The sequence below is a fragment of the Daldinia caldariorum genome (assembly GCF_022478825.1).
Source record: "Daldinia caldariorum strain CBS 122874 unplaced genomic scaffold F4812scaffold_9, whole genome shotgun sequence".
Taxonomy (NCBI): Eukaryota; Fungi; Ascomycota; class Sordariomycetes; order Xylariales; family Hypoxylaceae; genus Daldinia; species Daldinia caldariorum.
Window position 1 is genome coordinate 641,173 of NW_025953045.1, and position 13,180 is coordinate 654,352.

Sequence of the window (13,180 nt, forward strand, 5' to 3'; positions counted from 1 at the left end):
TTTATTTTTTTCCTTTTTTGTGTGTTTTTTGTTTGGTTGTTGGACAATTCTTCTTGTTGTTTTTCTTTTTCTTCTTCTCCCCCCCCCCCCCCCCCCCCTTTTTTTTTTGGAGATACACCTAAAGAACGCCTCGTATTATCTGGTCGTCCATTGAGACATGGCGTTAGGGGCGTGATTTAAAGCATGATAATCTGCAGTTCCAATCGGATCTTTGATCGTAAATAATATAAGGTACCTATGCACCGATTATACATAACGTGGCATTAATCGACTCTATATCCATTGTAAGGTATACTTGTTTAAGCCCACTTCATATACGAAACTACAACCATAATGGCCATGCTCGGGCATTGATAGTTTTTAATCATCGGGCCACGAATGAAATTATTCTTCTAGTGTTAGTTAAATAGTATAGGGTAACAGTATCAGTAGTCTGCTATCCGAGATTAGGTAAGAGGCGAGAGTGATGGCAAATGTAGATATGGCTCTTTTATACGAAGGTTGCGCTACCTCATTTAAGCCTTATTTCATCTTTCTTTTCATGCCCCTTGCGTCATGGATTCTGTAGAATCCTTCCACGAGATTCATCTGCTACAACCATGCCGCAACCCTTACCACAAAAGGAGCTTTGCATGAGAGAGAACAATTCCCGCGTGAGTCTGTTTCATCAGCCAATGCCACAATAGGTTTCTCGCACAAACGATGGAGCTGCTTGGCTTCCCCTAGGTACATTCCAAATCCATCAAATCATATGGGGTCCTGATTGGAACAGCCCCGTCATAGCATAAAGTTAAACCGACTTCGGTCTACCGACATCTTTCTCGTTGCTGCTATTGTGAGAAGAACAATCCGCCCCGTCACAGTGGATATTAGGTATTAACAAGCGGGATTGTGCGAGACGAAATCCGGAGTGGGAAAACCCGCGGAGTTGGCGAATTGCTTCCTAAGCCCGTGTCTGAGATTTGCGTCTGCAACGCCTTGTGGCTGGCGCCTTGTCCGCTTCGGAGAGAAGACTTAATCATACCTACCTAGGTACTTAAGTACCTAACGTATAGCATATTTTACCTGGAATAAAAAGAGACCGTTTGCACATACTACCCCGCTGCTGCAGATAATGTCACCTTCTCGGAACATACCATTTTTGGTTATCATTGATGTTACCTATTCGTCGACTTACACAACGAGGTTTCATATAATAGAGCTACAGCTTCCTGTCGCATAGATTACATTTGGCTTGGGAACTAATATTGAGGAGAAGTAGAATATTTTCTCAAATACCATATTAGGCTACTTCTCAAGACTACTTAAACGAATAAGAGTTGTCCTTACAATGGTTGACAGGAAGTTTAGAGTTATTGTAGTGGGTGGTGGCCCCGTGGGCTTGACTATGGCCCACACGCTGTCGAAAGCCGGAATCGAATACGTCGTCCTTGAGCGTAGACCGACAGTCTTAGAGGAAGCCGGTGCCACTCTGGTTATCGCCCCTAACGGGATGCGTGCTTTCAAGCAGCTTGGACTGTACGAGCGTCTCCGCGAGATAAGCGTGGAGTGCCTCGCATTTCAAATGTGTACCGAAGACGGCCGCCAGTACAATACCTTGTCGGTTTTCGATGAGTTTACAGTCGAGTAAGTCAGACACTGCTTCCGCCCAGGCACAATTTATTTTCGGGGATATTGACGCGTAACTTCTTGATAATCAAGCTTTGGCTGCTCGAGTTCTATCTTCAACCGAGCCGAGCTGATCAAAGTCATTTACGAGGGCCTGAGCGAAGAGGACCAGGCTCGTGTCCTAACTAATAAGAAAGTAATCGAAGTTACATCCGACGACCAAGGCGTAACGGTTCGCTGCGCCGACGGGACGAGGTACGACGCATCTGTCGTTGTTGGTGCGGATGGCGTTCACAGTGCTGTCTGGGAGCACATGCGCAGTATCTCCTTGAAGGCTTCGCCAAAAATCAAGATCGACCAGGAGAAGCCGTTCGTAGCCGAGTACAGGATGCTATGGGCTTCATTCCCTTTGCAGGACGGCAAGCACGACGGCCCTCAGGGTTTATGTGGAAGTTCGCTGGGCCGTGACCATAGTCGTATGTATTCCATTTGACTCTTCTACTAATAAGGGGGAAGGGGAAGGGGGGCACCCCGAAGGTGGGACATGCTCAATGAGGTTGATTGGAAGTATTCTGCACCGCAAGGAACAAACACAGATCTCAAAGTATTTAACTTCAGCAAGCAATCACTAACTCTTACTAAAGTACAATATTTCCTTGGTAAAGGCCGGGGCTGGATTTTCGTCTACGAGCGTCTCCCGACACCTACTAGGGAGCCAACCAGGTACACGGAGGAAGACGTGATTGCGGTAGGCGAGCGGTGGGGCGATGTGGCCGTTGGCACGAAGTTGAAGGTCAAAGACGTATTCCCGAGGCGCATCGACGCCGGCATGACAAACCTCGAGGAAGGCGTCCTGAAGCGCTGGTTCTGGGAGCGGATCGTGCTCGTGGGCGACGCGGCGCACAAGTTCACGCCGAACCCCGGGCAAGGGTATATGAACGGCATGGAAGACGTGCTCACCCTCACCAACATCCTGCATGGCGTCTTGAAGCAGTATCACGACAACGACGAAGAAGCAGCAGCGAGCGAAGAGCATGTCGGCACCGGGCCGAGCACCAAGGTACTGTCGGCCGCGTTCCAGCGGTACCAGGACGGACGGCTGGCGGGCGCGCACCACGGGTGCAACCTGTCGGGCTACGAGATCCGGAAGGCGACACAGCGGACGATCCTGCTGTGGTTCTTCGAGACCTGGGTGATGCCGTGCTTCCCGAGGTGGATGGACTCGTTGATGCTGGAGATCGCGCTGAAGAAGAGCATACGCAACGGGCTGGTGCTTGACTTCGTGGACGGCGAGGAGTCGATCAAGGGGAGGGCCGCTTGGGTTCATCCCATGCCTAACCAGGCCGCGAGGGCGTTGGCTAGTAGGAAGAACCAGCGGAATGTGGTAGCCCCTTTTCTGAGCCTGGGGGGTATCTATCGTATGGGGTTGGCGACGTCGATGGCGATACTGATCGTTATAAGTTACCTATCTTGGAGGGAATATCTGCGTGGTAGTGCCACATTTCCCGTCGGGCATATAAAGATTGAATTGTGATGTGCTTTTGGAATAGTTTTCAGGGCCTGGTGGTTACAGGTGTATTGGGCAGTTCGTAATTTTGGGCAGCCATATTGTTAGAACAACTAATCGTAAATCACTCCACTATAAGGTTTGAAGCAATCTATACTTTTTTTTTAAAAAGAAAAAAAAAATAATTAAAATTCCTAAAGCGAATATTTTTGAACAAAACTAGATGTTTGTGGAATACCTCCTTCAGCGTTGCTATACCTACTTTAGGTTCTTTGCGAAATTGAAACAAAATCGTTTTACTGTTTGGCATTTCAGTGAGATTACCAAGTATGACTTAGATGTTTATGTGTTTATTGTGAGAATTGCTCTTGTCGTAGTAATTGCGTTAGCAATTCGGTATGTTGGGCGGCCAGTTGGTGTTTTGTAGAACATTTCAAGAGACTATCACATGCATTTTTATAGTCGTTCGAATTTACGAGGTGGTTAAGGTTATCGAGTAGATCGACAAGGTGGCACGTGCGTCGAAGCGAATAAGTTGAAGCTGCCGACATGGAACTTTAATGAACCCCTGTGGCTGTCCGGTTATGTGGCTGAAGAATGCTCCCAACACGCTGCCAAGCTGCATGTGGAGATTACGTATTGATGTATCCAAGTACCTAGGTAGGCTCCCGTAAGCTGGACTTTACCTTAGGTACATGTAGGTAAGTGCTGTAATTGCTGTATCTCTTGTATCTGTCCCGCTAAAACGTCAACTGCGCCAGGCATCCCGATTTCTCAAGGACCCCTTGCTTTGCTGCAAGCTCTTCCTGCACCTGGACATCGAATTTCACGAACGGCGACCCAATGACTTGCGCGAGATATTATTGAGCTTTTACCGTATTCCTTTCCTTTGCAGACTCCGCCATTATTATCGACATAACGCCCGAAAATGTCCACTACACCCGTTCCGCCTGAGGACCAGGCGAGATTGCTGGAAGATGCCTTGGTTGCCGTGCGCCAGCAGACCGCACTTATGCGCAAATGTCTCGATACTCCGGGCAAACTTATGGATGCTCTCAAATGCTGGTACGTCCGATCACGCTCCAATTGCTACAATACTTTATTCTGTTGCTTTCCTAGCTAGCTAACCGAACAATACAGCTCTACTCTGGTCGCCGAATTGCGGACGAGCAGTCTAGGTCCTAAGCAATACTACGAGCTATACATGGCCGTCTTCGATGCCTTGCGCTATCTTTCCGTCCATCTTCGCGAAAACCATCCTCACAACCACCTAGCCGACCTTTACGAGCTCGTCCAGTATGCCGGGAACATTATCCCTCGTCTGTATCTCATGATAACCGTCGGTACCGCATATATGTCTATACCCGAGGCGCCAGTTAAGGAGTTAATGAAAGATATGATGGATATGAGCCGTGGTGTCCAGCATCCCATCCGTGGTCTTTTCCTCCGCTATTACTTATCCGGCCAGGCTCGAGACTACCTGCCTACCGGCGACGGCGACGGTCCTGAAGGGAACCTCCAGGACTCTATCAACTTCATCTTAACGAACTTCGTCGAAATGAACAAGCTCTGGGTACGATTGCAGCATCAAGGCCATTCGCGGGAGCGAGAGCAGAGGACCAGGGAGCGGAAGGAGTTGCAGCTCCTCGTTGGCAGCAACATTGTACGGCTGAGCCAATTAGTGGATCTTGAGGCTTACAAGAACGGTATCCTGGCCCCGCTATTGGAACAGGTGGTACAATGCCGTGATGTTCTGGCTCAAGAGTATCTTTTAGAAATAATCACTCAGGTTTTCCCAGACGAGTTCCATTTACATACACTAGACCAATTCCTGGCTGCCGTCTCGAGGTTGAACCCTCACGTCAACGTCAAGGCTATCGTCATTGGCTTGATGGATAGATTATCCGCTTACGCTGAGCGGGAATCACAAGAAGGGGTTGTCGAAGACAGGGCGAAACTGGAAGAAGAAGCTCTGTCAAATCTCCTGGAAAAGGTGCGGCTAGGGAAGGAACAGCAGGAAGCAAAGCCAACACCAGATGCAGCGTCTACCGACACAAACGGAGAGCATGCTGATGGCGAACCCTCAGAGCCTGTCGAGGCTAATGCGCCGGCGGAACCGGAGCCTGCTCCATCAGTTGCAGAAACTGAGACGACAGCTGTCGACAACGAGCAAGACGGTTCCCCTCCAACCCCTAAGAAGGAACGTGCAATTCCTCCTAATATCAAACTGTACGAGGTCTTCTTTGAACAAGTGAACAATCTTGTCAACGCGCAGCATCTCCCTATCCAAGACACGATTGCGTTATTGGTCTCCCTCACCAACCTTTCCTTAAATATATACCCTAATCGACTAGACTACGTGGACCAGATTCTTGACTATGCGAACCAAAAAGTTAAAGAGCATGCCAATAGCGCTGACCTCCACTCTGCGCCAGCACAGCAGAGCTTACTCGCACTGCTGCAGGCCCCTCTCAAGAGATATATATCCATATTCACGGCTCTGTCGCTTCCCACATATGTACCTCTCTTTCAGTCCCAAACCTACCCGACGAGAAGGGCTGTTGCAGGTGAAGTTGCTAGGACCTTGTTAAGGAACCAAACCGCAATATCTACGGAAGCACAGCTTGAGAATGTTCTCGAGATCCTTAAGGTATTAATCAAGGAAGGTTCACAACCTCCAGCTGGGTACCCTGGCGGCCCTCAACGACGAGCTTTAGAAACAGACGAAACGATGGAAGAGCAGGGTTGGCTAGCTCGGATCGTGCACCTGCTTAACGGCGAAACTAACGATACACAGTTCCGTCTTCTTCAGATGGTTCGTAAGGCGTTCGCTGAAGGAAATGAGAGGATCCGCACAACAACTCCTCCACTAATCACGGCTGGTATGAAACTAGCACGCCGGTTTAAGGCTAGGGAGCACTATGACGACAATTGGGAAACGCAGCTAAGCGCCTTATATAAGTTCATGCACTCTGCCATCTCCGGTATCTACACAAGAGTCAATGGGTCTGGTGCTGCCGAACTGTCTCTTCGTTTATTCTGTGCTTGCGGTCAATCCGCCGACATGACAAGTTTTGAAGAGGTTTCATATGAGTTCTTCGCACAGGCTTTCACAGTTTACGAAGAGGCGATTTCCGATTCCAAGGCCCAATTCCAAGCAGTATGTATTATTGCCAATGCGCTACACCAGACCAGGAACTTCGGGAAAGAGAACTATGATACCCTCATCACAAAGTGCGCTCTCCATGGAAGTAAGCTGCTGCGCAAACCGGACCAATGTAGAGCGGTATATCTAGCGAGTCACCTATGGTGGGCAACGCCAATAACCGCCATTGATGAGTCGGATGAAGGTGTAAGTTGTTCTTTTCTTCCTCTTCCCCTTATGGTTCTTATCAAATTCCTTAAAGGGACCAAGCTGACTTTTATAGCTCTACCGAGATGGGAAGAGAGTACTAGAATGCTTGCAACGGGCTCTCCGTGTTGCAGACTCTTGCATGGAACAAGCGACTTCAATCGAACTGTTTGTTGAAATTTTGGATCGCTATGTATACTACTTCGATCAACAGAACGAATCGGTAAGTAACTTGTCCTACTACTCGAGCGAAGCTAACCACCTATCATACAGGTCACTACCAAATACATCAATGGCCTCATTGAGTTGATCCACTCGAACTTGAGCACGAACCAGCAGGATTCGGCCAGCGTTGAGAACAGTAGGCGACATTTTAAGCATACTTTGGAAAATATCGCATCGAGACAGTATGAAGGAGTGGTTTTGCACCCACAAAAATGATGATACCTAAGATGTAGGAGTATGGTCGAGGAAGACTCTGGGTTCGTATTCAAGCAATTGCATAGTGTCACGGAGACAGCTCACTACGGCATACGTACCTAAGGTTTGCGTAGCGAGGAAATTGTACCAAAGGAGTTGTTTTTTTTTTCTCTTTTTTTTTCTTTCTTTTTTTCGGGGAAAAAGAGAGCGTCGCCGCCGTCCTGTTTGTTGAAGATAACCGTGTACATATGTATAATTCTGACGGTTTGCAAGGATTCGTTGGGCTTCCCAGGCCTTTTCAAAGGAGTCTAGGCATGTGCATTTAAGAGCTACCTAAAATTAATTACCTAGTGCCAAGCATCCGATATTCTGCGCAAATGGCTTTAGATTTTAGATTTTTGAGTTTGTTTGTATCTTGTAAGGTTAATGACTTCATTTCATTTTGTCCATCTTACATAGTATGTACCTAAGGTAGGTAACAGCTGATGGGTAATTTATATCCGGTATTTCGTCCTACCAATAAATATAGAAAGCCTACCTAGGTACTAGGTAATGCATGTACATAATGCAGCTGTACAATAACATAATAATGTACTGGGCAATACCCCCTGAATGTGGCAGTGCTTTGATGACTAACCTGATGGATTCGTCGCCCGCGTGCTCCGCAACTGGTAACGAGAGAAAGAGACAGAGAGACCTAAGGTTGAATTGAATTCAGAACACTGTTTGAGACAAGCGGAATCCCAACTACTTTTTTTTTCTAATCTTTCGCCTCATGTTGTTTGATAATCTCTTAATAAATCATTTCTCCTAGTTTTACTCTCCAATGCCCACTACGGTGGCACTTGGTCTTATGCTTGCCTTATTTTCTTGATTTCAAATTCCTATTCCAATCAATTTCGCTCCTTTTATCGTGCACTCGGCTTTTAACCACTCGTTTTATTAATCACTGCGACAAGCAAGCAAATCCCCGTATCTACGCGTAACCTAACTCACCAGACACCAGACACCAGACACCAGACACCAGACGAACGTATCCTATTTTAGAAACTCCGACCTTTTACCTAACTTGTTCTTCTTCTTCTTACTTATTACCCGCGAGATATCAATGACGTTGTACCACCAAGATGCCTTCCGAAAAGTCTCAGTATATACCACCACCACCTATACCCACCTACGATGAAGCGACCGGTGGTAACAACCCTGGATCTTCTCGACCAAACTGGCCCCCGCCTTCTTCGCCTATAGATACAAGGCCCGATCACGAGACGGAAGCGCAGTCCCTACTTTCGCGTCCTAGGCAGACCGACTCGTCGAGGCGTGCGCCCCAGGGATACCAACCTCCATATGTGGAATCCGACGACGAAGGATCGCAATGGACCCTCGATGATGACGAAAGCGATGGGGAGGATGCGCAGGTTCGGCGCGAAATGCAGGAGCTGGAAATTGAGGACCCCTTAAACGATTCAAGCTCGAGATCGTCTTCTTCATCGTGGAGGAAACGGATAGCTTCTTCTTTACCGCAGTGGAAATGGCGATGGCGGCTCCCCAGGTTTACTGTTCGATTACCTCGACAGAGCGATGCTGCAAATAATCCCGATACCGAATCCGGCGAGACGAGGAGAAGGTTTAGGATGCCGAATATTAACAGCGCCGCCATTATACTTTTGATCGGTAGGTTGCTTGCGCTTTTCCTCGTCCTAGGTTTCCTATACCTCCTATTCGTAAGCGACATCTTTACAAACATGACGAGGCGTATCGGCGGCCACATGTTCGATCCCGAAGCTGTGCGTCAATATGTACAGGCCGAAGTCAATTCGGACATGTTGAGGAATAGGTTAAGGCACTTCACGGGATATGCGCACATCGCGGGGACCGAGGGTGACTACGCGCTCGCGATGGACGTGCGGAATGATTTCATAAAATTCGGCTTGGAGGACGTTACGGTAGACGATTACTACGTATATCTGAATTACCCCAAGGCCGACGGTAGAGCTGTTGAGATTATGTCCGAAGATGGGAAGCACGCTAAGTGGAAAGCCGCTCTCGAAGAGAAAGAGCTCGGTGAAAGGACGGCGGGCCGCCAGACGTTTGTGTTTCATGGTCATTCTAAATCAGGCGACGTGAGGGGCCCGTTAATATACGCCAACTACGGGTCGAGAGAGGATTTCAAGAGGCTTGCCGATAAGGGTATTGATACCAAGGGCGCGATCGCGCTCGTTCGCTATTATGGTACCCAGACTGATCGGGCTTTGAAGGTTAAGGCCGCCGAGCTGGCCGGGTTTGCCGGATGCATCATATATAGTGATCCGGCGGATGATGGTTTCTTGAAAGGGGAGCCGGCACCTCTTGGACGATATATGCCCAATGATGGTGTTCAACGAGGAGCGGTCAGCCTGATGAGCTGGGTAGTCGGAGACGTACTCACGCCTGGCTGGGGAAGCAAGAAGGGTCAACCGCGCATGACGACGGATCAGACGGCTGGCCTCGTTAAGATCCCGAGTCTTCCCCTCGCCTGGCGTGATGCCCAGGTGCTTTTGAAGCATATCCAAGGCTTCGGTGAACGATGTCCGGAAGACTGGCAGGGTGGCGTACCTGAAGTCGAGTGGTGGACAGGGAATTCTTCGTCGCCAATTGTGCGGCTGAAGAATGAACAAGACGAGGTGGAACGACAGGAGATCTGGAACGTCTACGGTAAAATTATTGGTGTCGAACAGAATGAAAAATCCATCATCATCGGTAATCATCGTGATTCCTGGGCCTTTGGCGCAACTGATCCAAATTCGGGTACGGCTGTCATGCTGGAGGTGGCGCGCATCTTTGGCGATCTTCTAGCTAGGGGCTGGCGGCCTCTTCGGACGATTGAGTTCATGAGTTGGGATGCCGAGGAGTACAACCTGATTGGAAGTACCGAGTTCGTTGAACAGAACCTTGAGACTCTCCAAAAGAACGCTTTCGCATATATCAACCTCGATACTGCTATTTCGGGCCAGGAATTCCACGCTGCCGCATCCCCGGTGTTCCGCAAAGTTGTCTACAAGGTAATTGATAGAGTTTTCGACCCTGTTCTGAATGCTACACTTCGCACGCTGTGGGATGAACGTAACGGGGAGCTCGAAAGCCTTGGTGCCGGTAGCGACTATGTGGCGTTCCAGGATATAGCAGGTACCAGCTCTATCGACATTCGATTCGGCGGGGCTGCTCATCCTTACCATTCTTCATACGATAACTTCGACTGGATGGACCGTGTTGGGGACCAAGGCTTCATATACCACAACCTACTTAGCCAAGTTCTTGGGCTTCTCATTCTAGAGCTGTCTGACAAGCCGATATTACCTTTTGATATGGGCAATTACGCCCTCGCTCTGGGCCGATATCTGGGAGACCTGTGGCAATGGGCCGAGGATAAAGGTCTTAACAAGCACTTCAATCTAGAGCCTATCAAGAATGCGATTCAGGAGGTTGAAAAGGCTGTTTTCGAATTTGAGAAGTGGGAAACGGACTGGCAGCAAAGCGTCGTATCGTCAAACGGCTGGGAGCCGGTAGGCCTAGGTCAACGGAGAGGTGACTACAATAGCCGCATGGCGAATTTCGAGACCGGACTTCTAGATTTGGAGCTCGGTGGCGGGGTGAGTTTGAATAACCTATATTTATTTATCCCGACCCCTTATATTGACAGTTTATTACAGATTCCGAACCGAACACAGTTCAAACATGTCATCTTCGGCCCGCAGCTGTGGTCCGGGTACGACGAGGCCTACTTCCCAGCTATACGAGATGCTGTCAACGCAGAAGATTGGCCGTTAGTCCAGAAGATTATCGACAAAACTGCGCGGATCATCACAGATGCTGCTAAGGCGCTGATAGAATAAAAGAAGTTTCGAAGCGCGTATTTTTTTTCCCGGGAGCTTCTTGTAAGTCATGGGAGTGGTGCATTGTTCGGCGTTGACGGGGAAATTTTGGAAGGCGAAAGGGGAAGGGAGCCACACCATTGTATTATATATATCTATAAGGTGGTTCCAGCCTCTTTTATACGTATAGGTACGTCTAGGTACTAAAGTAGATTACTTCAGGGTATATCATCATCATCATCGTCACCATCACATGAAAACTAACTCGAGGGCTTCGGCTGGGAACAAGACTCGAGGGTGTTACTTTTTTTCATTAGAGAAGAGAAAAAAATCAAAATAAAACAACAAAACAAAAGATGAATTTCGTGAAAGGAGGCCCCCTTGCGGGAATTGAACAAAATCTACCTAAACCTAACCGAACCTAGCTTATCTGCGAATCACCTTTTTTTCTTTTTTTTTACAAACTCTTTAATCCTTCTAACCTAACCTAGTACATGACTTTTTGTGAGATACATAGCTTATTCTCGAGAGTAACTTAGGTAGGTACCTAGTTGCAAAACAATATGGAAGTCTAGCCCGCAACGAGAATAGCGAAACATTGCTGGTAGGTAATGATCGAACTTTACCCAGCGCTCTAGACGAAGAAGAAAAAAAACCGAAAACCGTGCTAGGGGGAGACCGTGAGGCCGTTGGACCGTCAGCCGGCGTTCTGGTACAGCCGCTGCCCGTAACGATGGTTGACTTCCCGCTCGGACAGCTGGGTGTCGGTCCACTGGAAGAAGCCGCAGCGGCCGGTGGCGCACTTGTAGAAGACGGTGCGGCAGTGCCACACCTGCGCGTTCGAGAGCTCCTCGCGCGACGGGTAGCCGCCCGGGCACCAGCACGGCGAGTTCGAGGGAGAGATGCGCTCGGCGTCGGCCCAGCAGGTGAATTCGCTGCACTGTTGGTCGGGGTGGAAGGATTAGAAGAATGGTATGGGGTAGATAGAGAGGTTGGTGGGTGGGTGGTCTTGGTTTTGGTCTTGGCTCGGAAGGAGGTGACGGACTAGGTGTGATGTGATGTGCAAAGGATCTAGGCGTGCGGGAGAGAAAGGGGGAGAGAAAGGGGGAGAGGGGGAGAGACTAGAAAAGGGGATCAGGGGAACGTACCTCTTTGCAGCTGTAGAAGTATCTCCCGGGACTATGGGTCGTCCTCGAAATCATGACCTTGAAGCTGACAGCAGAGCTGTCGCCGCAATGGGAGCACTGAAGGGGCTTGCGGTCGGGGAAATGTGGGTGGTGGAAGGGCTCGCCGGGAGGCGGCGGGGTAGGCGGCTGCGAGTAAGACATCGGCGGGGCCAGGGAGGTGTGGAACGGGACCGCGGCAGCCAGGCGGGGACCCAGGTCGTAGTGGCGCCGGGCGCTAGGAGAGATGAAGTAGAGCTCGTCGTCGTGGCAGTGGTCTAGGTAACCGCAGGATGCCATCTGGTCGTACCGGTCCCTTTTGTCTTTCACGTCCTCGTCCTCGTCATCCTCTACTTCTTCCTCGTAATACAGGTCTTGCGGGTTCTCCGGGTATTCCACAAACCCCATGTTTTCGCGTTCCGCCTCGCGCCAGTCCGCCTCCTCGTCGAAATCTTCGAGCTCCGGGTATTCCGGGTATATCGCATTATCCATGTGCCCGACGGGGGAAGTCGGCGAGCGGACCCTCTTGTCGTGCTCGACGGGCTCGCGCTTAACAGGAGTCGCAGGCGGCGGGTTGCTCTGCTGGGAACGACTTTCCTGCTTCTTGCTAGGTGTTTCCATGCGACGCTTTCGGGGCGATGCGGTGTCGTCTTGGTCGTCGTCCGCGTCTGCGGCGGAGACGGGCCTGCTGCGCTTCGGGACCCGGGTCGGGGTAGACGGCAGATCAAGCTCTTCCACCTTGATCTTTGTCGGTGTCGCCACCGACTGATTCGAGCGACGAGGCGCCTTGTTCTTAGGCACCACTGGCGATGACGGTTCTGGAAGATCCGGGGTGGCGTCCGCCGCCAGGGTGTTAGGAGTCGGTGCGACTTCTCTCAAAGGACTCGAAGTCTCTTCGGATTTGGGAGCGACATTATCTCCTTCGGTATCTACCGAAGCGGATAACGACTGTCCCGTCCCGGGTGTCACTGATGGCTCCTGGGGTGATACCGCCGGTTTGGCAGCATCGCGCTCCCGAGCCATAGCCGCTGTGCCACTTCTAGTGGTAGGCGACCTATAATATTATTGTTGATCAGTAAATTTTTTTTACTTCTTTTTTTTCCTTATATCGAAGTCAATTCCAATTATTATTTGTTGACTTACATATTCTTGGAAGTTTCAAGAATAAATGATTATTAGGAAGATCCGGAACTCAGGAGGGGGAGGTTTTACAACGCTCCAAGGTTTGCAACACTCGAAGGTTTTTTGGCAGCACTCCAAGATTCGAGCCTCTTGTTTC

At 49.5% G+C, this 13,180-nt stretch overlaps 4 protein-coding genes across 4 annotated transcripts; 3 read left to right on the forward strand and 1 right to left on the reverse strand.

The window, feature by feature from the left end:
* The first annotated feature begins 703 nt into the window (after positions 1 to 703).
* F4812DRAFT_429827 (FAD/NAD(P)-binding domain-containing protein) lies at positions 704 to 3,334 on the forward strand. Its single transcript, XM_047934305.1, has 4 exons — positions 704 to 835; positions 899 to 1,626; positions 1,702 to 2,084; positions 2,253 to 3,334. The coding sequence occupies exons 2-4, from the start codon at positions 1,331 to 1,333 to the stop codon at positions 3,140 to 3,142; spliced, it is 1,569 nt and encodes a 522-aa protein (XP_047789823.1). The 5' UTR covers positions 704 to 835; positions 899 to 1,330; the 3' UTR covers positions 3,143 to 3,334.
* A 504-nt stretch (positions 3,335 to 3,838) lies between these two features.
* F4812DRAFT_429829 (vacuolar protein sorting-associated protein 35) lies at positions 3,839 to 7,449 on the forward strand. Its single transcript, XM_047934306.1, has 4 exons — positions 3,839 to 4,180; positions 4,256 to 6,467; positions 6,544 to 6,690; positions 6,741 to 7,449. Exons 1-4 carry the CDS (start codon positions 4,044 to 4,046, stop codon positions 6,906 to 6,908), a joined length of 2,664 nt encoding a protein of 887 aa, XP_047789824.1. The 5' UTR covers positions 3,839 to 4,043; the 3' UTR covers positions 6,909 to 7,449.
* A 565-nt stretch (positions 7,450 to 8,014) lies between these two features.
* F4812DRAFT_451298 (Zn-dependent exopeptidase) lies at positions 8,015 to 10,759 on the forward strand (the record flags this gene model as incomplete). Its single annotated transcript, XM_047936190.1, has 2 exons — positions 8,015 to 10,516; positions 10,577 to 10,759. The coding sequence occupies 2 exons, from the start codon at positions 8,015 to 8,017 to the stop codon at positions 10,757 to 10,759; spliced, it is 2,685 nt and encodes an 894-aa protein (XP_047789825.1).
* A 676-nt stretch (positions 10,760 to 11,435) lies between these two features.
* On the reverse strand, positions 11,436 to 12,924 carry F4812DRAFT_459616 (uncharacterized protein; the record flags this gene model as incomplete). The annotated part of the gene is made up of 2 exons (XM_047937581.1): positions 11,436 to 11,678; positions 11,887 to 12,924. 2 exons carry the CDS (start codon positions 12,922 to 12,924, stop codon positions 11,436 to 11,438), a joined length of 1,281 nt encoding a protein of 426 aa, XP_047789826.1.
* Between the last annotated feature and the right edge of the window lie 256 nt (positions 12,925 to 13,180).

Bases quoted from the DNA above. Each gene is read 5' to 3' on its own strand.
- F4812DRAFT_429827 (XM_047934305.1), top strand. From the start codon at position 1,331: ATGGTTGACAGGAAGTTTAGAGTTATTGTAGTGGGTGGTGGCCCCGTG. The intron at 1,627-1,701 runs GTAAGTCAGACA...TTGATAATCAAG, and splicing joins TTCGATGAGTTTACAGTCGA to CTTTGGCTGCTCGAGTTCTA. The intron at 2,085-2,252 runs GTATGTATTCCA...CTCTTACTAAAG, and splicing joins GCTGGGCCGTGACCATAGTC to TACAATATTTCCTTGGTAAA.
- F4812DRAFT_429829 (XM_047934306.1), top strand. From the start codon at position 4,044: ATGTCCACTACACCCGTTCCGCCTGAGGACCAGGCGAGATTGCTGGAA. The intron at 4,181-4,255 runs GTACGTCCGATC...CGAACAATACAG, and splicing joins ATGGATGCTCTCAAATGCTG to CTCTACTCTGGTCGCCGAAT. The intron at 6,691-6,740 runs GTAAGTAACTTG...CCTATCATACAG, and splicing joins TCGATCAACAGAACGAATCG to GTCACTACCAAATACATCAA.